At 38.0% G+C, this 24,469-nt stretch overlaps 1 protein-coding gene across 6 annotated transcripts in view; it reads left to right on the forward strand.

Moving 5' to 3' along the window:
• fam13b (family with sequence similarity 13 member B) overlaps window positions 1–24,469 on the forward strand; it is a 35,801-nt gene that overhangs the window by 896 nt on the left and 10,436 nt on the right. For all 6 annotated transcript variants that reach the window (XM_066648880.1, XM_066648884.1, XM_066648885.1 and 3 more), the window contains exons 2-10: window positions 3,640–3,801; window positions 4,327–4,507; window positions 7,051–7,263; window positions 8,368–8,545; window positions 8,732–8,876; window positions 12,286–12,401; window positions 20,966–21,007; window positions 23,608–23,727; window positions 23,922–24,039. In XM_066648880.1, the coding sequence (XP_066504977.1) occupies window positions 4,357–4,507; window positions 7,051–7,263; window positions 8,368–8,545; window positions 8,732–8,876; window positions 12,286–12,401; window positions 20,966–21,007; window positions 23,608–23,727; window positions 23,922–24,039 (1,083 nt within the window). In that variant the 5' untranslated portion in view covers window positions 3,640–3,801; window positions 4,327–4,356. The remainder of the gene's footprint in view (window positions 1–3,639; window positions 3,802–4,326; window positions 4,508–7,050; window positions 7,264–8,367; window positions 8,546–8,731; window positions 8,877–12,285; window positions 12,402–20,965; window positions 21,008–23,607; window positions 23,728–23,921; window positions 24,040–24,469) is intronic.

Below are 24,469 nucleotides of genomic sequence, written 5' to 3' on the forward strand. Positions count from 1 at the left end.
AAGATTCTGAAATTTATTTTTGAAAAGTTATGTGATCTGTTGTCACTAAAGGAAGAACTGAACTGGTCTGGCACACTGAAAAAACTGCCCGTATTTGCTGTATTTTATTTTTATATGTGTTGTGTGTTAGTGATTATTTTATTTTTCTGCTTTGTTAATGTCAATTTTCTAAAGACACTAATTTTTAAAATTCTGTTTAAACCTTGACATTATCTTTGTGCAGATGAAGTTGTATTTGGAGAAATCATACTATTTGAAATCATTATACAGTTATATTTCCTTAATTAAACAGGCTGGTGAAAATCCCACACCCTATGTCTGAAACCTAACAGGTAACCTAAGTATTAGAGGTCATAGTTTATTTTGTCTGCTTGCTTGTTTCATTTCTTAGTTTATTTATTAATGAATTAAGAGCGTTTATTCAAGTTTGTTCACCCACCAACCCACCACCCTGGTTTAGTTTCTTGTGAAAGATATTTGTATTCTAATACCCAGAAGCCAAACAATCAGCCAAAATCCCCTGTTGAGCCAAGGACAGAATGTCTGAAAGACTAGACAAACTCATGCATTCACAGCAGCATGAGAGCGGCTCACTTCCCAAAACAGAACTGCGGATGATAGAATAACTACTTCTTGGAGACGATGAGTGTAGGGGGTGGATACTGTCCTGATGCCTGTAGCAGATGCTAGTCAAAGGTGTGCTGTCCTTTCAAACCTGCTGAATGTGTCTTATAGAGATTAGCGCTAAAGCCAACTCTCCTTGAGAAGATTCCACTTACTTGGCTCAGATGCTGGCCTTCTCACCAACTGACAGATTCTCTTCAGACTCATCTCACCGTCTGCCATGGAAACAGTTGGAGTACCATATGGTTGTGTGCTAGATAAGGGTTAGCTGTTTTCTAAGATAATGATATTCAAATGAATACTAACGATTCTAAGTTAGCTGGTACTATTTGAATGTAGCAATAAAACCTGTATATATTGCTGCAGAAAATGGCAGTCTTTATCTGTCACCTCAATGTTGTCAAATTATTTTCCAAATAATGAAAGTGAAATATGACCATACTACATGTTATCTATGGGAGAATATTTTCTTGCCTGCTGTTCCATGGCATTATAAGGAGATACACTGCCAAAAGAACTGATCAGAATAGAGCATTGTTTGACTCTCTTGACTTGCACACCTGCTTATGCAAAAGAAAAATAATCACATTAATGAAACAATTTTAGTGATGTAACTCCATGATTAGTCTTGTATGGACATCAGGACATTATTTTTTTTTAAATGTTAGACAACAGGTATATGTTTTCACCTGCGATGTTTAATGTGCAGAGTTCTACACAAAGATGGCACAGTTATGATCTGTCTTCCCAGCATCTTCCTGGTTAACATGACTCAGCTTTCCCTGATAGAAACTATTCAAATGGGACTTCCCAAATAACCCTAGTCACAAATACATATGTTCTGATTTGCATGGGAATCAAACACAACCTTTTTGTGTCCGTTCACAGTTTTTCACTGTCAAAAGCAAAATGTTTATCTCCAATATAATTACTTTATAGGAGAAGGGAAAACATTAATCAATTTTAATGTTATTATTTTTTTTATTGCAAGTAATTTTGGAGCATTTCTATTGCTCCAATTATCTATTAATTTTCACACAATGTGAAGGACAGCTGTTGTGTTCAAATTATGTAGTTAACTTAAACTAAACAAAAATGAAGATACATGTTTTTCTTTGGAAATTGTTGATATATTTATATATTAATATTTAATACATATGGTACTTGTCTGAGCATTACATGCACTCTAAAACCCTGTGTTGTCTATAGGCCTCTATAAACCACAGCAAATATGAATGTGAAAATGATTTACAGAGAAAGGTACAAGCGAAGTCTGACATCCAGTTAAAAAAAAAAAGGAAAAAAAAGTTAATGTAATATAAAAACAACAAACACCAGACCAATTATATTTCTGATTTCATTTAGCACTGGAGATCAACTTGTTAAATATACCACTTATAAAAAATTTTTTTGCCTTGCATAACTAAGCTGTTAAATTGAACACATTTAATTGTGTTTTCTCTTAAGTGTTAGTGTAAGTATGAAATACCTTTTCAGATAACCTTCCCAATTTCCTGTTTATTGATTGCTTTCCTCTGCTGTTCTCTTTGTGGCCTGAATGCTGTCAGAAAATGATCAGCAAAATTTCCCTGCTTCTATTGCTTGCATACTAATATTAGTGTTTAATTCTGTGTTGCCAGGGACCACCATAGTGCCAATTTGGGCTCTTTGCTGCATAGTCTGAGCAGGGGTCAGTGCAACAGTCTGGAAATTTCCATGTACTGTGTAGCAATTCTACCAATCAATCTTATGAATGTCACTGTATAGGCAAGCTCAGGTGATGCGTTTACATGTCAGAATTCATCTGAGGTGTGATGAGTTTGATTTAAGGAAAATTGTGTTCTATACTTATTTGTTTATGGATCTGCTTTGCGTTTACTTTATCAAACCAAATAAAATCAGTTTGTTGTCACATCACATTAACATGCGAAAATTTAAGTGAAAAAGGCGCACACTTCTTTGCGCTAGCAAATACTCTATCTATCTGTCGATCTATTTTTTTTTCTTTTTTGTGTCCTTTGTTTAAAGAATCTGTCATAGTTGCTCATCTGAAATCTCTTTCAGCATGACAGGAGTTGGACGTTCTTTACACATGGCACCTTCACTATAGAAAACAAGTTTAGCATACATTCAGTTCTGAGCACATCAGTACATATTACCTCTCCTAGTGTGTGTCACATGCTTTGCTCTGTTATAGCAGGCTTGCTCTTGGAAGAGATCCATAGTTACTAATTAATTACTGGCATGCGAGATATGGTCTCTATTGGAGGCATGGTTGAATTCAACTATTTGAAGTCAGTGGGTAAATGGGGGGTAGAACTCCATGGCCTTGGAACAAGGCTGGAAATCTTTAATAGTATTGTTAGTTTGTTTCTATAAATTACATTGAACAGGCACAGAAACAATAAATTAACAGTGTAAAATCCACTGGCATACTGTCAGCCTCCTGAACTTCTACAACAATAGCTGACATTGTGAACTAAAAGGTCATTGCATGGCATGTGTGGGCTTAGTAGCAGTGCAAATCTCTGTTGCCAGAAAGCCAAGATGTTTGCTCGTATGGGTCAGTTCACACATCTTTCCATTTAATTTTAGGGAACATTCTGTCCTATGTTTCAAATGCTGATACTGAAGAGCTAATGGCTTACAATGAAAAGGAATGATCTACCCATAACCAAACTGAAATGTGTATTTAAGTCATTTGTATGCATGTGCTATGGGATATTTGATTAAAGAACAGAAACTTGTTTGAAGACGGGAGTAATTTAGTAGCTAAGAGAGTGAAACGTAGGCAGTATTCCAGAAGTTGAGAATGTCCAGTCATTCCGGCTGGGCTCCAGAATGGAAAAATGAACACAAAGCAGATTTAATACATTAACTTATTTTGAATTTATTTTTCTCAAAATTTTATTATTGAATTAGTGGATGTTGAATGTAGCAGAAGTTATGATGGTTTAATGTGTCTGTGCTTTAAAGCACATTTTAATTTTTTATTTTTTTGTTTTTAATTTTCAGCTTTACTACTGAAGTCCTGAACAGGATTTGCGGTCCGTCAATGAGGAACTACAGGCTCATTTTTTGCCATAACCTGAAGCAGCCATAGATGATCCTTCAATTCACTGCTAGTGTGTGGAGCAGGAGATAAGTTGAACTTCTGGGCATTTGAAGTAAAACACAGTGAGTAATGTTGTATTTCACATATCTATTTATCTTTATTTATTTATATATTTATTTAACTTGCATTTTAAAATGATAATTCAAAACCAGATATTCTTGGCGCTCTGGTAGAACAAGTCAGTATCTTTATGGAGCATGATGTGTTTCATACGTACTGTCCTCTGATGGATTGCAATTTTACACATTTATCTTTTATGTAATATCTGATAGTATCTAATAGTGATTTGTCATGATATGACCATTAGGCCTGCAGTCTGTCCTGGCCTGTTAGGTTCATCTAAAGTGCCCTACATACCCTGTCACTTTTTTACTCATGACGATCACCTCACTTATGTAACCCTTCTGTCGTGGACTCTAGGCAAGATAAGAAGTCCAGCTCCCAGGATGGGAGTGGCCCCTGTCCAGTTCCAGCTTGTTTGGTTTTCTCTTTTGTGTTTGTAGTGTTTGCTGTGCCCCGCCTGCCGTGGCGAGTACATGTTGGTGGGCTCATTGGTGTGACTGTATTCTGTGTTTTTGCACATGCAGAGCGACTGAAGCAGCCTGGCTGTGGAAGCGATGAGGAAGAGCCTCTCTCCTTCTCTCACCGACTCCCTCAACACAGCCAGGGTGTTCGGCATCCCCTTGGAGGAGGTGCAGCAGAGCGGTCAGCCAGGGCAAGAGGTCCCCCTACTGGTCAGGACAATTGTAGAGTACATAGAGGAGCATGGTGAGTGCTGTTATGAATTCTAATAGACAGCAATGGCAGTGTTTTTAAAATTTTGATGAACAAGGGTTCATATGTTGGGTTGTAATTGTCAAGAAAATCTCCACCCCCTCGACGCTCAAGTGCAAATTTATTTGTACATTATACAGTTGTTTTATTATTGTCACGTTATTTACTAATTGATCAGAGGAGTAGGCTATGTTTTTGAATACTTTGCACTTGTGAAATAACCAAAAATGTTATTTGCTGTAGATATCAGATAAGCAAGGCCTCACACAATGTCCTTCTCTCCAGTGTAACATTGCTCCAGTGTTAGATTCTTCTTATCATGAAAGCATGACCAGGCTAAGAACAGGCCTGTTTTGTTGCCATAGTACCTGGTGTATATGCTTAAAAATTATGGTTCTACAAGGATTCTTTATTAAAGTAAATGGTTCTATATATATCCCTGAATACTCAAAAGAACCAAAAGCAATTCCTTTATTGATACAGGCTTAACATCATAACAATAAAGAAACTGTTTTTGGTGCCATATACAACAATTTTCTAAAAGGTGCTTTATAGAACCATCACATTGTCCATTAAATTGACAAACTCTTTAATAATGCAAAATGTTCTTCAAGTGTTCTGGGTTCTATATAGAACAATTTTCTTTACCAAAGAACCTTTGTAGATCCCTCATTTTTAAGTGTTTACTTCACTTTTGATGGTCTCTGAATGAACAATACTTTAGATGTCATGCTGGTGGCTTTTATACTTTGAAGCTGACTTAAGGATTAGCCTATGTTTTTAAGAGTCCTGTGTCAAAATAGATATACACTCATATTATAATAATAGCATTGGAATAGTTTTTCTCTAAGAAATCTTTAACTTTAAGAATGGTGCTTAATTTGACTTTAAAAATGGATTATGGCATGGCCTAGTAATGGAGGGAGTTGACACCTGTGCTGTTTCTTCCACCTGTGATTTTTAAAGCAGTTAAATCTATTCTCAAATAATAAGCCTATTGCAAGGCGAAGTGTTGTATACTGCCACTGTATAAATGTATCTTAGTTTCTTGTAATGGAGAAGCAAAAACTTCCCGCATCATCAGCAGTGCATTGTTTTTCAGGTGTCCACATAAGTGACGTTATCTCTTTGTGGTATCTGGAATATGAGGAAGCACCTGCTGCATAAGCTAAATACTTTCTGCAAGCCAATTATAATTCAGTTCATACTGTTTGAATACCTGAATCTGAGACCCAGCAGAAGCATTGTAAAGAAAGCTTTTATGTTTGAAATAAAAACTTAAGTCTTTACTGTCAAATGTGTTCAACCAAACTTAAAACCAGTTATATTCAGGCATTCTAGGCACTTGCACATGTTGAGGGCTAGTTTCTGAAAATGCAGGCTGATTTATTATATGTATATTTTGGTCTTAAATTCAACTGTTGGTATACGATTAGTATTTAACAAATGATTAAAAGCTGCTTGGTGTTTAATAGCAGTGTGCCATGCTCTGTCCATATTCAGGTTGGCCAGTGTCATGTTTTATTGATAACGTTATACTATTTCAAACAATATTGCAGTATAAAGTATTATTTCATGGCACTTCAAGGTGAATGTTGTTTTTTGGAGCTCATTGAGCGAGTTTTAATCGCATCAGGGTGGCTTGCCAAGTCAGTTTTAATCACGCTGGGTAGGTTTTGCAGAGATGGTGCAGCAAGTTTTAATCTCCTGGGGTGATTGCAGAGCTGGGAGAATATAAATCAATAGCACTGGGGCAGCTCACTGAGTGAGATGTAATTGCACTTGTGAGGCATGCATACCTCGCTGAGCCAGATTTAATTGCACCATGGCAGCTTGAGGAGCTTGCCAAGCAACCTATATTGTGTGGAATTTGTTAGCAAAATTTCTCTAGCCGTTTTTCCCCCCTGTTAAAATCAACATGTGGCACCACCAGTAGGGAAGACAGCAGTTGTGTTCCATTTCATCTATTACCCCACTAGATAGCGTGCCAATTAGAAGTACATAATTTAGTATAGCATGTAAAGTAAAGAAATACATTTTTTGGGATTCAGCCAACTCATTTTTGCTGTAGGTGTTCCTTTCTTACTTTGAGCCAATAATTATAGAGCAGGGCATTTCTGTTGGGATGTTCTTGACTTATAGGTACACCATTTACTACCGTGTACTAGATTAATATAGAACAGAAATGTGTGTTTATAATTTCTGTATACAATCATCATTTTCAATTCCAATAACTTTTTTTATGAATAATGCATGATACAGTATTTTAAGTGACTTCAGTGTCATCATGAAAAATCAGGTTTTGTTTTGTTTCTGGTAGAAATGCTGTTAACAGGCTGATGTTGGAACAGTGCTTAATAATAATATTTATATGCTAAAGCCAACTTATGTTATCCATACATGTGATGCAATGTAAATGAATTTCACTCCTCCTGTCTTTGATTGAGAGTTTAGAAATTCCAGCATTGTATAGCAGCAAAGAGATAAAAAGAAATGGGAATGTAATGTGCATGAATGCGTTTTTGTATGCATTGTAGGGGGTCTGGACTTAGAGGGTCTGTTCCTGGTGAATGGAAACGCTGAGCATGTGGAGTGGCTGCGGCAGCGTTATGACAGTGGTGAGCAGGTGAATTTGGAGAAGGAGGCAGACCTTGCCTCAGCCGTCAGCCTGCTGCGTCTCTTCCTTCAAGAGCTCCCAGAGCCTGTAATACCCAAGGGCCTGCAGACACGCATACGGCAACTTTACCAGGGTAAAGACCTTTTATTTTTTCTTCCTAAATGTTTCCCTAGCTTCATTATTGCATTAATACCACTAAGGCTGGCTTTACAGTGTGAAACTTTCAAACAGGTTGCTCATAATTTCCATGATTCAAGTTCAATTTTGTTTGCATATAATGAAGCATTTTGCAACATTTTATGGAGCAGATGTTTTTTCAAAATGCCAATGCATCATATTCCTATAAAAAATAGTATTAGATGACTGCTCAGTGTGGTCAATGGATGAGAAAAATCAAATGATTAACGAGAACATCCTCCTGACTTATTGGTAATTTAAGACGTTGTCAGATACATGAGCCATGACAACCAACCATCTTGATTTCTTTGCTGCCAATGTTTCTGTAACAAACTGGATTAACTGGCTAGCAATCAGTAACCTACATCAGTGTATACAGTTGATCTTTTCTTGATGCTACCTAATTTCATGCCACATGCAGATTACTCTGAAAATCAAAAATAAAAGCTACAGATTTATAGAAAAGCATACATAGAGATTATGCAAATATAAATAATGTGCCACAGATGATGCATCAAAAATGAGGTTTTTATTTGGCTAAATATTTGTCTACGGTTTTTAGATTGCTTTGTCCACATGCCAGACTGCACAGAAATTATTTCATGGAATTAGTTGCATGGAAGTGTAAAGTGAAAAGTCAGCATATTATTTATTTTAATGACACTGAGAAATTGAAATGAAAAGCTTCATGCAAGTCTTTAGGGATTAAGGTGTGTGCCTCTTACACCAACTCTCTGGCTTATTGTGATTTAAACTGTTTAAAATTTCTCCTGCCATTTTGGTCATGTATATCATTTATTAATCATCATGTAAAATGTGGTACAGTCTTAAATATTCTCTATTCCATGTCTCTGACTTATGATTTCCATTGTGTGTTATGATTTGTCGCTGTTTCTCTTTGCATGTTGATCTTACATCATGTGTCATACCCGTCCGTTCATATCCTTTCATCAGCAGTTTAGCACATTCCTATTCAAAATCTCCCCAGATCTCTCTGAAGAATTTGTATTTCATGTGACTTTTATTCTCAGTCTGATCTCTGTGTTTGGTCTCTGTTTAGAATATAGCAGCGAGGAGGAACTTGCTAGAAACATGAAGTACTTCCTGCAGCAACTTCCGCAGGTCAACTACAGCCTCCTTCGCTTCCTTTGCCGTTTCTTGTCCAGCGTAGCCTCTCTTCAGGAAGAGAGCTGGAGCGTCGGTGCTCTAGCTGCTGTCTTCGGTCCCGACATTTTTCAGTATGACTATAAACAAATCTTAAATTCTCTCTGTGCTTTAAATGATTACTGTCACAACCTTGCTATAATTTGCACCAATAAACAGTGTTTTGCTATAGCTTCCAGTGAAACAGTGATGTTCTCCATTAGCTAGTTTTGAAGGATTTGACTGAGGTGGGCTCTAATAGTCCCTTTCTTGCACTACAGTTTAGATACAGATGTGGAGGACCTTAGAGAACAAGAGTCAGTGAGTCGCATCCTGGCTGAGCTGCTGGAGAACCAAGAGGATTTCTTTGACACAGAGGATGATGATATATCCACCACCAATGATTACAGCTCTATTAACGAACAGGTAAGAATTGTGACCCTGACAAAATATTCACCTGATTCCACAATGGTTTTTTTTTTCCCTCTTCTCTCACCCTCTCTCACTGTATCAAAGTGTTCTCCTCTGTAATTCCACTACAGCTGGTGCTGTTGGTTGCAGTTAATTCATTTGATCTGAGTTCACAAATTTGCCTTAAGAGCCTTTATAATTGTCACTATTGCAGGCTAAGCCTGTTTTAGTGAACTAAATGATTCAGGGAGTCTTAGAAAATATTTGTTTGGTGCACCAATTGCAGTGCTTTCATAAACTTTTTCTACATTTGCTTTGAGACCAGACTGAAGTAGGATTAAACCCAGACGGATATTGTGCAGCAGGACAAAAACAAAGGCAGTATTAGAAGGTTATTATATTTGTAGGCTTATGTAACACTCCTCCCAAACCTTTGAGTAGCATCCAAAGGTGTGTCTCTCTAATGTCTGTTTTGCAAAGTATTGCAGTCTGCAGCCTGGACATTCTCTCATACTTGTGGAATGACACATGTTTTGACTCTCAATTGCCTTCTATTGCCATTCCATTTCTTTTGTGCCTCTCTTGTGTGGCTGTCGCATATATGCCATATCTTGGGAAATGTAGACCTTTTAAAACAAGATGACTTTTAGACTGGTCAGAAAAAGAAAGTGTTAGGAAATGAAGAAAATGAACATAAACTGATATAATCAGCTTGTGGAAAGATAAACCTGCCACCTGCACATATCTATAAACACACGTCATTTGCGTAAGGAACTAAAGGTTTTTAAAATTCTTTACCACTCTGCTGCTCTGCCAAGCTCGGGCAGTCTGTGCCACTCAGCGAGCCTGGTCTAGATGAACAGAAACTCAGGTCTGCAGTCAGATGAACACTCATGGGCCTGAATGAGCTTTTGTATTTGTCATGTTTCAAGGTCACAGATTTTACTGAAGCCGTCTTCACTTTCCTGGGGTGCTTCAGGTCATACTGCAGTATGCTCAGAAAGAGGGAGCGTGTGTGCACATAGTGAGTTGTCCCATGTAGGTTCAGGCCAGAGACTTAAGTTTGCATCAGCTTTTAAATGGTTAGCTGTAAGGATAAATCTTGAGCTCCTGTATCTTTATCTTTGGGGACTGTCCCAGTACATCTAACATTCCTTATATTCAATTCTCCAACAGCCAAATCTCTTTAAAATATAAAGGGGAATTTCACAAATGTTTTTATTGCTTTTTACTTCTGAGATGAAAAGTAAGGAGTAAATTGTACTTGAAAGTACTTTGAGATGTGATATTGGTCATTTTAAAATATTGGTACTGCATTTAACTTTCAACAGTATTTTTTTAATAGTGCCACATATAAAGGTATGGTTATGTTCCACCTAAAGTATATTTTTGTTGATTCCATGTTTCTTTATGGCCGTGATCTGATTTACTGCTGCTCAACTTTCGTAATTGATTGACCTAGTGTTTCCAGTGGAGTTTAAACACGTGCTTCAAAGTGGGGTTTTGGGTGGGGTTGTGTAAATAAGGCAGAGCAGGTGATTGCTTTTGTTGCTGTTGTGGTGGATGTTGCAAACCATGTATTTTTTTGGTTTAGGGGCATTTAGGTAATCGTGAAATTCAGATACCCCTCTATTTAAAATCACCTTTCAAGTTCTGCTCTTACCATTACGTTGGTGCTCTAGCTGGTCTTCTTTGAGGCACTAATCCTATGTTCAGACTTGATGGATGAAACAAGCCCTTCTAAGGAATGGTGCAAACATTGCTGAGTGCTGCCCAGGCTCCGATCTCCCTGGCAACTTCTTGCCGGTTCTTTTCCCAATTTGGGCAACTGCAAAAAGCCATGCCCCTTTGTTCCTCACATTCTTAGCACTTCCCACTTGCTTGCTGTGGCTAAGCTCACAAAGACAGAGAGAGTGCACTTTCTTTTTCATTTTTTCTTTATCAAAAAAGAAAGAAATAGGTCACCCACCAGTGCCACTGGAACTTTCCACACATGCACGCAGGCAGCACAGCCTGCTCTTCCATCCCTCAGAGAGCTAGAGCACTACAGCCTGTGTTTGTGTGGGTTATTCCTGTTTGCTTGACAGCATTTTCCACATTCACTGTTGAGAGTCCTTAATTAATCACTGCAACTCATAATTAGAAGGCGAAGCTGCTGTCTCTGCCTTATCTTTAATGCAGATGTTGCATAATTGAAAGTTTTACACACACCATAACACTGCCTCTCAAGCCATAAGAAATTTAGTCTCTCCAACCTGTGACTGTTTGCAAGAACCTACATGTAATTAACCTTTGTCAGAGGTTTTCTTGCAGGTCAGATATTTTACAGTACTCTGGTCTATTGTCTTGAAGTATTGGAAGAATAGTAGCATGTTCAATTTAGGATTGTGCATTTGAATTTCTTTCTTATTAGTATCCAGATGAATGTTGGAAAGGACATAATGGATAATCACATCTGAATTATCCATAACCCTAACGCTGACCTAATTACATTAATGCAGCAGCACAGAACTTGAGAATGATTGAATGCCAAATATTCAAACTATATTCATCTTATACTTTACCTAGCTAAATAGCAGGGAGAGTGAAGGAATCTGAAAAAAAAAAAATACTCACAGCTAGACTGATTTGGTAATGGCTGTAATCCTATAGAACCTTGTGTTTTCCCTTTCCCAAGCCCACCCATTACACTCACCACATATGACTCATATCTGCTTACATGATGTGCAGCAACCACGCTCAGCCAATGAGAAGCTGCCAGAGTAGTCACCATGGCAACCTGCTGGTGACACTGCAGCAGATGTAGAGGACGAAGCAGAAGCGTTCAACCAGACTGTTGGGGCTTTGTTACATACACACACAAGGCTTTATACTCTCTTTTTCTTTGATTGTCATACAAGAGCTGATCATTGGTGAATTATCATCAATTCTGTATATTTTAGACTTCATTGCAGATGTTATGTAACCTACCACAGCTATGCAGTCATAGCTAATTCATGTAAAAGAGATGAAAGGTTAATGTTAGAAAAGCATTTTAATATGAAAAAAAGGGAATACATTTGCAATGCTTTTTATTGTGTACATATTTTGAAGATTTAATGGAACATACAGGTTTACTTCATGTTTATTATGTAGTAATAGATTGAACAAAAAACTGTTTGTTGTGTTACAAACAGCAATACATATGAAATTGTTCTGCAGAAATAAATTTTAAAAGTTTGATAAATATGTAGCGTAATAAAAATTCTAAAATGCCCTGGTAGGTGAATAAAAAGATTGATAATAAAGAAAGCTGCTAAACATTACATATTATTTTGTCTTGTATCTTTAAAACATTTACTATGTGGACTGAAATTCTTTATAAGGTGTTTTACAGATGAAGTCTTATAAAACTCAGGGCTAAATGTGTCCCTTTCTAATGTAGATCACTGAGCTCCTGGATGATGAGAAATTAGAAACCTGTGAGGAGCTTCCACAGGATGGCGAGGATGGCCCTTCTTCAGTATCCCCTAAACACCCCCATATTACCCCCTCTTCCAGGTAAGAGCACTTATTTCAGGGCTAGAGGATATATGATGCAACATAATTATCACTATAAATTAATATAATAATTGTTTCTGGCAAATTTGTTCTACTTGAAGAACAGTGATGCACTTTAATGTAAAAAGAAGTGGTATATTTGGCTAAGGTTTTGCTCTATTATCAGGAGATTCTGTTTATGTTTGATACTAAGATCTTTTCATCCACACTCTAGATCACCCATATTGTTTGCATCTCTATCCTGTTGGCCATTCAATGTTTGTTATGAATTAGGACAATGAAATATGGGAAGTGACTCTATCAGATGGCTTTCTTATGTTTGTGCTCCCCATTTAGAACTATAGTACAAGTAAGGTAAAGCAATTTCAGCATCATCTAAAAAGTATATAAAAAAAAAACATTATACCTGAGAATCCCATACAGTGACACTGCAAGCATTCCATGCTACATGATGGAAACTAGGCAATCCTAGTTTTGCTGGACCACCATTAGCCATACAGTCATTGTCACAGAGGTGTTTCTGGCATTTCAAAAACAGGAAAGCTATACCTTTGTCATTAGAAGGTCTGGAGAAGCTTTGGTGCTTCATGTAATGTGTTTGTTTACATGTGGTTTTCATTATGTGATTATATTGTACAGAAAATATGGAGTAATAAATACAGAAATGAAAAAAGAAGCACAAAGTTGTGTTCATATAACGCAGAACAAGTGTTTTTCTTGGTCATTTTATTTTAAAATAAATACTAGATGATCCAAGCTGAGCTTGTGAACAGCAGAGAAACGTAACCAACTCTGGCCAACGTGAATGGTGTCGCGCCAAACACAATCCCAGAAACACACACAAACAGAGTATGTTCTTGTCTTATTTCCTATTATTTATTTATATGAAATTTTGTAAATTACCCCGTCCAACCTTATTGGACGATAACTCTACATTTGAGGCTCTGAGCTCTTTCTTGGGTTACTGAACCTCGACACACCCATGACCAAAGCCATGGTTTGTACAAGGAGAAACTCCAGCTGGAAACAAACTTTTCTGGTTTGCGAACCCATTTATGTCAGTGGAAACACACCAAACAGTTCCAAATTTAGTTTATGAACTGGAACCGTTCCTGAATTTAAGTATGGCTGAAATAACCACAGATGGTGTAGTAACAGCACAAATTGTCTCTGTGATATATGATGGAACTAACTGCAGAAGGAATAATGTTCCTACTTGCGCATTAGCCTTTCAACATTAGCAGTCAGTCAGTAAGAGAAATAGCCAAACAACATTATGAAAAGTGTAGTCCATTGTTAAAAAAATACATTTCATTGCCTAGTTTTAGTGTAAAATGATAAATTACAATTATGAATTAATGGATATACTTGCTTGTCCATACATACATGGACATTATTTTGTTATTTTGGGAAGAGAAGAAGGGGGACTCCCACACAAACAGAAGGTGTTTTTGTAATTTTTAATATTTCTTGCCTCAGTCCAGTTTGATAGGTCTACATGCTCTCTCTATTTACCCCCTGTGTAACCCAATATGACCAACTGAATGTTTTATTGATAGAGGTCACTGACACAGATGTTGCTTTCAGAGACATCCCCTTCATATGTATGTCACATTCCACACCATCTGACTTGGCCTCCTGTTGATGTTTTCTCTCTGATCATTCCAGTATTGGAGACCTCTTGTTTGTTAGCTTATAACCAGTGCAGTCAACCAGAATCATTTTGTCATTTGTTTTCATTTTCTAAACACTGCCGCAGGCATATGAAGGACACATTTTTTTATGGAGAGAAAGCTTTGCTGCTTTCTTATTGCTGTATCTGAGCTAGTTGCTTTTCCACTGTCAAAACTCCTTTGATCCTTAACAGGGCTAAAGGGATGTGATCTTGTTAAGAAGTGGGTTGATGCCTGGAGGTCTAGACCAGAACAAATCTGTTGGATGTCTGGGCCCTGATCTGTGTTACCTTTTGTTCCTCTCCTCCTGTTCCCGCTGTGATGGCAGGTGAGCAGTCTGGACCTTTTGAGATTTGCTCCAGACTGCCTTGTCCTAAATGTCAAGCTGCCGTTATGTGAGAGTAATGTTAAATCATTAAGAGCATGTATATGAGAGGCCGGTTTGAATAGGAAAGATTTTCACATTTATATGTTTTATGGGTCTGTTTTTAATAATGCTTCAAAATGTGAAAATGTTTGAAAAAAAAAAAAACAGGGACAATACAGACTGAGGCTCAGGTTAATTTTATTACTGCCGTGCACAAGAGTTAAACAGATAATGTATTAATTGCATTTTTGATTCTTGTATGAACACAGGGACATTATTTTCCATGTCATCATTTGTAGCCCACACTGTTAATGGGCAGGAGTGGGTTGCGGCCTTTTCCTTCTCATTCTTAATATTATTTGGTTCTCAGAAAAATGTTTTGAGCTCATAAATTAATTAAATTTGGATAAGTTAGTGTTATAAAAATCTACAAGACTGCAGTAAGTTTCTACAAATCTACTACACCTTCTCTAGTGCTACAACATCAAAGTATGAACCAGTGACTGTTTAAGGTGATTAAGTGCATTAATCCTTAATCTGCACAAACAGGTTTGTGTAAGTGCTGCCTGGGAGGCTGTAAAATTTGTTCTATTTTAGAAAGCTCATTTTTGATATTTTATTTTACTTCTTACGAACTATTGTTTAATCTCTGAACGTCTCTTTCTGCATTATATTGCTGTAGTTTGTTTATGAGCATGGTTAATACCATAAGACTTATGGAATAATAACTATGGAAGTGGCTTACAGTGCTTGAACAAACAGTTTTTGTTCATTTTCATTGTTTAGTAGTGAAAGGCATGGATTATAATGTTATGCATATTTGTGGTAGTCCCTTTGATCTTTGTATTTGAGGAGTAGTATGAGGAGTTAATTAAGAATGCCCTTACGAAGGTGTAGATTTAGGTGGCAGCTGCTGCAGAATTAGGGCCCAGACAGGCTCATGTATTCAGTATTATCTGCCTTAATCAGTGCTGGTGGGACACTGGGACGACCCAGCTTAACTCTTAATGGGGGATTTAAAACTAAATGCCAGGTCTGCTTTTAAAATTTCTATATTAGTGTAGTACCATTAGAGATTAGATGTTAACTTTTACTTTTTAGTACCAAAGCTGCTCTTGATTGAATAATAAAATGTAAGAATTTGCAATAAGTACTAGAACTTGACATCAGATCAGTTTAAGATGTCTTTAGTCCAGCAGCAGTTTTCAGTCTTGGTCAAAAAAAACTCTTTACAGGTACTTAAACTTGCTCAATTAACAATAATTCATGTGTTGAATGATTATGATCTCCTTTCTGCCATGCAGCATAATCAAGGTTAACTGTTCAGAACAGTTTCTGAAGGTTTTTTATTTTTATTTTTTTTTGTGAGTTTTGAACAAAGAGACATTTTATTCTCCTGACACTATTGCCTGTTTGAATAGAAAAAGATTTTTAATATATTTGGGGAAAAAAGTCTCAGAAACACATGCTTGTTGTTAGAATACATGGGATCATGCTTCTACCCAATGACTGTAGAAAACAACAATGTGAAATTTGAAGTCAGAACAGGTCGAGTGCCTTTTCTGGCTGGGTATAGTAGTTGCATGTACCTCCATATGTTTTCTGTGCAGTCACAGAATGAATTTAGCCTCTTTTTAGAACTCTCCCTTCCACCTTAAGATATGCAGCAGTTAGTGGTGTGTACCAAATTTTCTTTCCCACTTAAATGGTACAGCAATGACACTCTGGCATCCCATCTTTTCTCTTCACCTTAAATAGTGCAGTAGTTATATTCTGGTGACTACAGAGCTTTCCATTCTGCCTTAAAGGGAGCAGAAATGACTTGAGCAGTGGTAAAGATATACCTTAAAGGCTGAAGGATTTATAATGTGCTACAAGTTGCAGCTGTATCTTATATGTGAAATAGTTTAGTAACCATTCGTTCATTCATTCATTGTCTGTAAGCGCTTATCCAATTCAGGGTTGCGGTGGGTCCAGAGCCTACCTGGAATCATTGGGCGCAAGGCAGGAATACACCCTGGAGGGGGCCACACAGACACACACACACACACACACACACACACACATTCACTCACACACTCACACCTACGGACACTTTTGAGTCGCCAATCCACCTACCAACGTGTGTTTTTGGACTGTGGGAGGAAACCGAAGCACCCGGAGGAAACCCACATGGACACGGGGAGAACACACCAACTCCTCACAGACAGTTACCCGGAGCGGGTATCGAATCTACAATCTCCAGGTCCCTGGAGCTGTGTGACAGCGACACTACCTGCTGCGCCACCATGCTGCCCGTTTAGTAACCATTTAATATTAAATGGAACATATCACACAATGAATTTCAGCCTTGTGGGGTTTTGTTTATCAAATATGTAATCTTTGTTTTTTTTTTTTTTTTGTTTTTTTTTTTTTTTTTTTGTGATGTTTGAAGGGCTTAGTTAATTTTAATGCCAATCCCTAAAAATGCTACTTGCATTACGATATCTAAAATGGCTTCTGAAGCAGTAAGTAAAATTTCAGTTTTAAGTATTTCAGGAAAGTAGAACTTAGCTGGACAGGCTTGTTTTTGTCCATGTCCAACAGCCCTCCTCTTTTGTGCCCCTTTAGAATTTGACAGGCCAACACACTTCAAAGCTAAATTTAAGCCCCAACATATATCCCTTTCGCATGCTATGGAAAGTATTTTTCATCTATCCTCAAAATAAACAGAGGGATGTTGACGCGTGTTCTTGAGACTTTTTGTTGGCTGTGACCCGGCTGTCGGAATGTGTGAACAGCTGTTTCTGAAAAGGTAGCTGTTTGTGAGAGTTAAAGTGGTCACTGATTCACACTTGCACCATATAGCAGATTTACAATAGCACAATGGATCTGCCGTCATAGTAAAAGTCACAGGGCTTTTTAAGTTCTCAGTGAGTCCATAAACTGAACAGTAAATTACTTTATGGCTTTATTTATGTAAGGAATGTGTAACATGCATGCTCGGTTAGCTTCTGTACCAAATGTCACTCTCCTTTCATATAAGTTGAAACCCAACCTCCATCATGATCCCCCTTCTCAGACTGAAATGTTTTTAACAGCTTGCTGTTCAGCCACCTGATCATATGTTGGGTCATCAAAACATAATTTTTCTTGGCCCAACATTTGTGCCCCTGGATCCTATGTACAGCCATGGACTGATAGCTGGTAATTTATGTCCACTCGTCATTTTTCATGTCATGTTCATGTCTGACTCACATGTCTTCCTCACACTTCTCATGTAACTTGGTGTCCATGTGACAGTACATGCCACAGCATATGTTGCATGTGTCCTACATAGAAATACTTATGTAGCATTATCTCTGAACCATCAATAGAAAATAATCTATAATTACTTTATTGCTTTGTTTCCTTTAAGTAGCAACGATTGTATGCTTTTAGTATAATTCACTCTATCTGAAGGAAGCAACTGTTGCAATGATAAGTGAGTCATTGGAAGTGAAAGCAGATTTGTGCTAGTCTTTAGTTTTATATGCATACTCACGTACATTTTAGGGCTCTTGGGAAAGGACAGGAACTTTCTGATCTGCCTTAGGTGACTTGGGCTTTAAATAAGAATTACTGTATTACCAAAATAATGTGGTAATACATGTTCTTGTTTGGTTATATGTTTAAACACCACAGGAAATGGTGGGTTGAGTGTCAGAAAAATGATGACGCTCCATTTAAGGGGTTAACATTGTGTGATACCCAGGTGCCAGACAGATCTTTTGGTGATGAGCAGGTTATATAAAATGGTTAGCCTGACAGGTGCTGGATTTTGTGGCTTTGGGATTTCTGCAATATGGAGCTACACTGAGTGGAGGAGGCTGAAAGAGTGCCCTCCTTAAGGGTGTGGCCATTGGCCTAGAGGGCTTCTATCAGAGCTGCGTCACACAGCCCTGTATATGAGCAAGGGTCCTGCTTGTTTACTGCAGCACTTTTCCAGGATAAGTGCCGAGCCCCACACACAGGCAGCCAGCACAGACTGGAGTCTGCAGGATGAGCACCGGCAGCCTGTGTATACTGTTTGACCTCCTCATACAGACTCTAGCTCCACAGAGCGCTCAGTCCGGATAACCAGAGGCTCTGCTGAAAACAGCTACAAATCCAGAAACGCCTCACGCGTGCAGAGCAAACCACTGAAAATGGCTTGTGAAGTCCTACTGCACAGGTATTCTGTCAGTGAAGCTGCGGATTGGGGAATGGGATTCTCAAGAGAGAATGGCTCTTACGTAAGCGTGCTGAATTACTTCTGAGGGGCTGTGGATATTGAAGTAGAGTTTTATTCAGAGCACTATTCTCTGGAGCGTGTTCATTTATAGCTTCTTATTGTTGTCAATGTCTTGGCCGTAGCTTGCTGATTTATCTGTTTTTGCCAGGGGTTCAGGTGAAGTTTGAATCAGATGTGCTGTTATCCACTAGCCTAGCTTCGCAGTCAATAACAGCTGTTTTTTTTTCATGCATGACAACATAAACAGCACCAAAAGACGTAGCATGTGAGAATAAGTATCTTGATCATGTATATTTTGGTGAATGAATTTATTACTGATTTTTTGCTAAGCTACTTCATAGACTACACTGGTAGCATTTGTAAAATTGCTGAATCATTACTAGCTTTTGATCTGACTGCTTTATGCCACACACAAACATTTTTTGACAGTGTATGTAGGTTTACTAAAGTGCAGAGTCAGAGGAATCCTTTTCTTCCAAATGCTCATTCATTCTGCCTTTAGAGACTGTAACAGGGAAACAGCAGCTCTTTGAAGACAAAACCAGAATTGAATATTAGCCTAGTGTTTTGACATCCAGGAAAAGAGAAATATACCTCTCCACAGAGCGGTTTTTATTTTATTTATTTATTTTTTTTGTTCTTCCTAGAGACAGAGATTTGTCTCTATAGTTTTCACTGGTTAATAATTTACTCTTGATTATATGAGCATAATATGTTCTGAATGTTAAGGTCATTACTGAGGCAACATCATCTGAATATTCGATTCGATTTTTGAGTTCTAAACCTGATATTTGCAGAGTTTAAATGCATTAAAAACATTAACAGTTAATTTATATATCTCTGCTTTTAAAGAACAAATCAATGGGATATTTGTGTTCCTGTTTTATTTTAAATTATTGTTTTCTTACTCATATTTCTTAATGTTTTATTTTTGTGCTTGTATTGCATTTTCTTGTTTTTATTTGTGTTGATTCTATGTCTTATTATTCCTTTTTACCTTACGATTGTCCTTTGTCACTTGCCAGACCACCATGTAAAAATATAATGGCCTACCTGGTTAAATAAAACTTTTCGTGTAAGATTTTCCAGTAATTTGACCTCTTAGTTAATTAACTGGTGATGATCTCCTGGTTGTTTTTGATAGAAAAGAGATTTGTTTTGTTTTAATTGGGGGATCAGAAGTATATGAATCAAAATCACTAGAATGAACATGTTTATATGGCATCATGTAACGGTCATCTGACCATAAATCAGCACTTCTATTCTGAGATGTTCCAGAGTAGATCAAATTTCTTTGAGTAATTCATTAACCAAAGGCAAAAGGTTAAAGGAATCCATCTTCAACTTCCAAATTAGTGTTATTAAATCTATTAAAATGGGTCTTTTTTTATTGCAAAGCTTACCAAGAATTCTCTATCTTCACATTGTTCTTCACATTGTTCTTCACAACATACATAAACTAATAGTTCAACCAGCCTGTGCCACCAAACTCTCAACTCTGAGTAATTTTGTGTTGGTTGTTTCATTCTTTTTCCATTTATAATCATCCACTTGGTAGGTGAGAATTTTAATTTGCTTATATGGTATTTATTAGTGATATACACATCTCCAATATGTTTATGGTTGAAATAATTGTGTTAATTAAGGCCTAAACTTTCTTAATCATGTCAGAATATATATTCTTGCAATATATTTACACAAGTGTTTATTTGTGTGACCTTTGGAAATTGCAGTGATCCCCGGTGTCATGGCTGGTTTTAGAACTCTTGGCCTGTCTGCAGGCGGCCTTGTTTTTCCCCCCTCTGGGAACCACAATCCAAATTCAGGCACCAACATCAGCTCAGCTGTTAGTTATGTAAGCAGCATTCCACATGCCAGACCATGTTAATAGGATAGGGAGGACTGCTGAATCACTCATATCCCCTACACTTCCTGTAAGACATCTTCTTCTTGGTCTGTTTACTGTCCACTGTGACATTTTCATGTACACGAAATGGGAAAGGACAAAATATGGTGTGTTCTGAACAGCCTACCCCTGGTGGCAAGAGTATGTGTTTATAGCTGTCTGTGAAGGAGTTCATGAGTGGTGTCTGTCTTTAGGGGCACTATCCTTCAACAGCAGCAATTGCACTCTCAACCCTGTCAAAATGTTATATAACAAGGCTTGGTCAAGTACTGGTACAACATAAGGTCAAGGTCCTCTTTCACACACAGATATGCAAAGGCATTGTGTTGTGACATTGTTTCAACATTTGCCTTTTTTCTTTTTCAGCTCACATATCTCCTCCATCAGCATTCTTCCAGGATCTGCAGAGTAAGTGCTCATTAATCCTGTTTTTTTACACAGCAGCACCAACTGTGTAGTGGGTCATTTAAAAAAAGATACTCTGACACTTTATCGAAAAGCTTTATAATACAAAATTGAAATGCATTTGTTTAAAAATATATATGATTCAAAAAGCAACAAATTTTAACCACAAATTTCATTTATGACCTTGATCAAATCAAGACTAAACTTTTTTTAAAAACTTGTGGTGCTTATTAAAAACATTTTTAGAAAGCTTGGTTATACACAAGGGGCATAAAGGCGTTTAATCAAATGGAAATCACAAGTAACTTAAATGGTAATTATGTTAGAGAAGTAGACAAATGTAGCATTATGAGCCTTGTTGAGGGACTCTCTCTTTACAACATGGTGTGCTCACCTGTGTTGGGAATCAAGCCCCATCTTGTCTTGTAGACAGCAGTAGTGTTACCCACTATAGTATATGAACCACTGTAACAAGAATAAAATATAGAAATGCCTCATACAGTAACTTTTTTATAGGATATCCCAATTTTTTGTTCCACAGAAATAAAATACCAGTGTGAAACTAAATATCTTCCCAAAAAAAGAAAACTCAAAGCTTAAATAGTGGTAACAGATTTTACAAATGGTACAAAAAATGGTAGTAACAGAGTTTAATTCTAGGAGTAATCAAAAGCTTCATAATTTCATATTTTAGCACAAATAAGAAAAATGAACAGTTATCTCTTGCATATTTTTCACAGCTTAATTATGCCGAGACTAAATGACAATGTTGATTTTAAGTATTGCAATGTTAGAGATTCATAGCAGACCATAAACTCTCCTACTGGGTTGATGGGAAGTGAGATGAAGCAGAATAAATGAGATTATAGGCCTTAACCCAGATTACCTCAGGCTTTTTATCATACTGGCATGGGACTGGAGAGAGTTTCAGTGCTGTAAAACCAAGAGGGTATTGTGGTTGTAGTTAGTTCAGCAAGAAAACTGAAAACTAAAATGCATTCAACAGCACAGAATTGTATTCTTTGACCTTTTCTACAGTACAAGGTCAAAATAAATCGGTTTTGCCAACAAAGGGAGGGAAGTCACTGTAGTAAAAAGTATGGCAAGTAAGTAATGGTTAACAACATAAAGGTAGATGTGTTTATTTTAAGGGCTGGTTTTGATTTTAAGGGCTGCTATTGTATGTGCAAGGTTTCATATGCTGTCTGTGTGGTGTTGCTGCATAGCAACAAACCAGAACAGTGAACAATTGAGTGCTGCTACTGATATATTGTTTTCCAAGAGGGAGATTGCCGTTATTACACTGTCACAGCAGGGAGTATATTACTGTTTCAGCTGGACTGTGCCATCGGTGCGGACAGTGCATTAATCTTGTAACTGGTGTAGAGGTACAGCATACAGTGTGGCTTAAGGCAAAGCCCATGGATCTGACCCTGAGTTTGGGCAGCGCTGCATGAATGTATAAGAGGCCTGGGCCATGCTGGCCTGGGACCAGGACTTTAGTGATTGCCACAGCAATACAATCGGTAAACAAAGCCCCTTTTGAGAGATGAGTAATGATTTATGCCGTGGGCCTTTTGGCATGCAAAATGACAGCATGACCCACTTTGGGCCAACTTGGACATGTATGTCTTTGAGACCAGGGGGCCTGCTGGGGTTTGCGAGTTCTGTCCAAAGACCGGGAGAACTCGTGACCGGCCCACAGCCAGGTCCATGCCTCACTTTGCAGCTGTGCAGATCACTGCCCTAAATGGGCAGTTTGAGTTTCAAACACTTGGCTGTGAACTTTGTGAAAGTGTAGCATGCCCAAAATACACTCATTGCCAGGCACATTAGAGCGAGTTGCTTCAGACGGTTTGTTATTGAGGAGTTGAGGTTCAGCTGACATGACTTCTTACTTAACTTGATAGTAAAGCCCTCTTTTTAAATCTAATAATCATATATTCCAGCCTAGACCTGAAAGTGTGGTTTTAACATACATATTACTACAACAGTCTTGAGTGTCTTAATTACATCGGTCTTGAGTGTCTTTTAATCAAAGAACTTAACTAACCATGTCCAAGTGTCATGCTCAGATTTTTCACTGTCTGAGTCAATGGATCGGTCCCCAAACCTAGTGAGCTGCCTAGGTAGGCACTGACTACAGAGGCAGATGTTTAAGTACACAGTGTTCTAACATCTGTTCTCATGAGGCTGATTATTGAGATGCTCTAGTTAGAGAGCATTTGAATCACAGCTTATCCCACTACATGCGACTGTTGTTTACTAACCTCAGCTGCTAGTGGTGCCTCAGCATTTCAGTGTAATGGATTCTGCTCTTCCAGTATTTATCTGGATTTTTAATAATTTTTTGCAAGAGCAAAATAGATGGGAGTTGGGCTTGCATTGCATCATGGGATTGCCTTCACGGCTGAGGAATGGTTTGATGCTGCCTTAAAATCTGGCCTTCAAATCTTCTAAATGTAGCTTTAGAAGATTTGCTCTAGGGTACATGTTGTTCAGTTTTTGCGACTGTATTTTGAAACAGATGGATACCCACCACTTTTGGAACCGTGTGCTTTAATGGACATACATTTATGATGGCTTTGTTTCTGTTTCTGCAGGATCCTCCAGAGGACCATCCGTGCTGCAGTCGAGCAGCACTTGCTGGATCTGCAGAGCTCAATAGACCAGGGCCTCAACAGCTATGAGAGCCAGAGCTCATCCTGCCACACTGATCAGGGGTGAGTGTGTACAGACACATGCAATAAAAAAAACACACTCTAGCAGAGCATGACCTGTTTACTTATTTCTGTCAGTGTAAACCCTTGAGTGGGATTAGGACAATATGTGAGGGTAACTGTTTTCCTTGGCAGGTGCTTATCTCAGGCCTCTGTGGATGTAAGAGTGTTTGACTATAATGTATTTGCCTCCACAGAGATGGAGCTGGTGAGAAAATGACAAGGTCAGAAGAGCATGAAGAAGATCAGGCTGAAGCTAGCACTTCAGCTGCTACAGAGGCAGACCTGTCTGCAGAAGGCAATGAGGGTTGTCAGGTGGGTTCTTTTTTAAGTTTGTTTGTGTGTGTGTATGCATGTGTTAATGCTCGTATTGATGGTTAATACGAGCAGAAGCCTAACCAGTGCTCATCACAGCCAAAATCTGTACATCGGTTGTTAGTTTTATGATGGCACAAATTGAAGGCCTAGCTCTAAAAGCCTCTGGTTTGCTACTTGTGCTTGAATCACAGCAGCACAGAAGTCATGATGTTTGAGGGTCAGACACACATCCAGTTTCAAGCAGTGTTGCACAGTAGCCACAGTGTCTTACCAATAGATGTTCTCTATGAGCACAGCTTAGCCTTATCTCAGTATACAACAAAGATGTTCCTCATGCAGGCCTTCAGAGGAGAGTGAAGCAAGAAAGATTTTGTCAGACAAACAGGCCACATGCTGTTTTCAGCAGGCAAATGGAAGCTTGGAAAAC

The sequence above is a fragment of the Hoplias malabaricus genome, chromosome 17 (assembly GCF_029633855.1).
Source record: "Hoplias malabaricus isolate fHopMal1 chromosome 17, fHopMal1.hap1, whole genome shotgun sequence".
NCBI classification, from domain to species: Eukaryota; Metazoa; Chordata; class Actinopteri; order Characiformes; family Erythrinidae; genus Hoplias; species Hoplias malabaricus.